The sequence below is a fragment of the Terrapene carolina genome, unplaced genomic scaffold, assembly GCF_002925995.2.
Source record: "Terrapene carolina triunguis isolate 2854851 unplaced genomic scaffold, T_m_triunguis-2.0 Scaffold8683, whole genome shotgun sequence".
In the NCBI taxonomy this organism is placed as follows: Eukaryota; Metazoa; Chordata; order Testudines; family Emydidae; genus Terrapene; species Terrapene triunguis.
In genome coordinates, this window is record NW_020673034.1 from 272 (window position 1) to 2,151 (window position 1,880).

General features: G+C 63.4%; 1 protein-coding gene across 1 annotated transcript; it reads right to left on the bottom strand.

Annotated features, from left to right (window-relative positions):
* Window positions 1-442: 442 nt before the first annotated feature.
* Window positions 443-1,663, bottom strand: LOC112123416 (leukocyte immunoglobulin-like receptor subfamily A member 6; the record flags this gene model as incomplete). Its single annotated transcript, XM_026661524.1, has 2 exons — window positions 1,464-1,663; window positions 443-720 (listed from the first exon to the last, which is right to left on the bottom strand). Coding segments are annotated over exons 1-2 (478 nt in total), but the record flags the coding sequence as incomplete, so codon positions are not given.
* Window positions 1,664-1,880: the final 217 nt, after the last annotated feature.

The window sequence follows — 1,880 nt, forward strand, 5'->3', positions numbered from 1 at the left end:
CGACGTGCTCCCATCACACAGATTCTGTGGCCGCGCCAGGAGCTGGGCCAGATCTCCTGGGTCCCAGCCCAGCGCCGTGTCCACCAAGCCACTGCTTCTCCTGCAGCCCCTGCCTCATTCAGCCCCAACCAGGACACTGCCTGGGGCAGGGCCAGGAGCACACAGGGGATGGGATCATGGGATTAAATAGCGACTCACGGTTCCTACGCACAAGGGGCAGCGTTAAAGTAGCTTCCCTGCCCCGAGTCTCCAGGGGCTGCTGCTCCCCCCTGGCTGGGGAACCCCCCAGTGACTCCGTCCCTGCTCCCCGGCTGGGTGTCCCCTCTGCGGAGTCAGGGCTCAGGGCAGAGCCTGGCTCTGAGTGTCCCATTGGCACCGAGCCCCCGGGAGGGTCTGGCTGGGGGTGGGGCTGGAAATGGGGACGCCGAACCGGGCCCCTCACCTCTCACCACCAGCTCCACGGGGTCGCTGGGGTACGACCCGGTGAACGGCTCCGATCTGCTGTGATAGGAGCAGCTGTAGCTCCCGCCGTGCTCCCGGCGCACGTTGCTGATGGGAAACACAGCCTCAAACCCGTCCGAATCCACAGGTGGGAAATGGCGTCGCTCTTTATTCAGCACGAACCGCACGCCCAGGCGCTGCCCCCGACACCAGATGGTCACGGCTCCCCCCAGGGAGACCCCCCCGCTGGGGCTCAGGGAGATGCTGGGTTTCGGGTAGCTGAGCTCTGCAGTGGGAAGCAGACAGGCCGTGAGACGCAGGCCCCGTCACTCAGTCCTGGGGTCCGTCCTCACCACGTGGTCTCAGTGGTGGGTCAGACCCAGTGGCCCTCGGGATGGGCTCCTGGATGCCTTTCCACAGGGGCCAGAGTTTCCTCTGAGCGCTGGGCTAACAGCATGAGACGCGGAGCAACCCCAGCCCCTGGGGGCCCAGAGCTCTGCTCCCTAGCGGGTGACAGGCCAGTCCAGTCTCCAGGATCCATTCACTGCGTGGCTTCTCTGCTGGGAGGGCTGGGAGCCAGGACTCCTGGTTTCTCTCCCTGGCTCTAGGAGGAGAGTGGGGTCTAGTGGGGAGAGCAGGGGGGATGGGGGCCAGGACTCTTGGGTTCTGTGCACAGCTCCACCACTGACTTGTAGGGGACTGTGCAAGTCTCTACTATACACTGAGGTTTATAAAATTCAGCTCTGCCTATCACCCCGTAACAGATGTGTTGTTTGTAAAGGCCCCCCCGCTCTGCAGCTCCCCCTGGGGGCAGGGATCCCCCCTTCCTCTGCCCCAAATCTCCAGTGGCTGCTTCTCCCCCCTGGCTGGGGAACCCCCCAGTGACTCCGTCCCCGGCCAGGTGTCCCCTCTGCTGGACCCAGGGATCAGGGCAGAGCCTGGCTCTGAGCGTCCCATCGGTGTACAGACTCCTTGTGGGTCTGGCTGGGTGTGGGGCTGGGAGCCAGGACACTGAGCCGGGCCGCTCATCTGCTACAATCATCTCGACGGGGTCGCTGGGATCTGACCAGTGATTCTGATCCGTTATGGAGTGATAGTCGCAGGTGTAATTCCCTCCATCTTCCCAGCTGACACTGGGGACGGGAAATTCAGCCACGGTCCCATCAGGCACCGGCCGCACCTGGGGGTTCGGGTGTCCAGCTTTACGCAGAAAGAACTCCATGCCCGGGTACAAACCCTCACAGCGAATGGTGACGCTTCCCCCGAGCGCCACCACCCTGCTGGGGCTCACCCAAATGGGAGGTTTGGGGTATTCTCGCCCTGCTTTCAACAAGAGACAGGAGTTAAACAGGGGAGATACAGCCCCCCGCCTACCCCTGCCCCAATTCAGTGCATCCGTCATTCAGCCTCTCTAGGACTCTGTCCCCTACCAGGGTTGG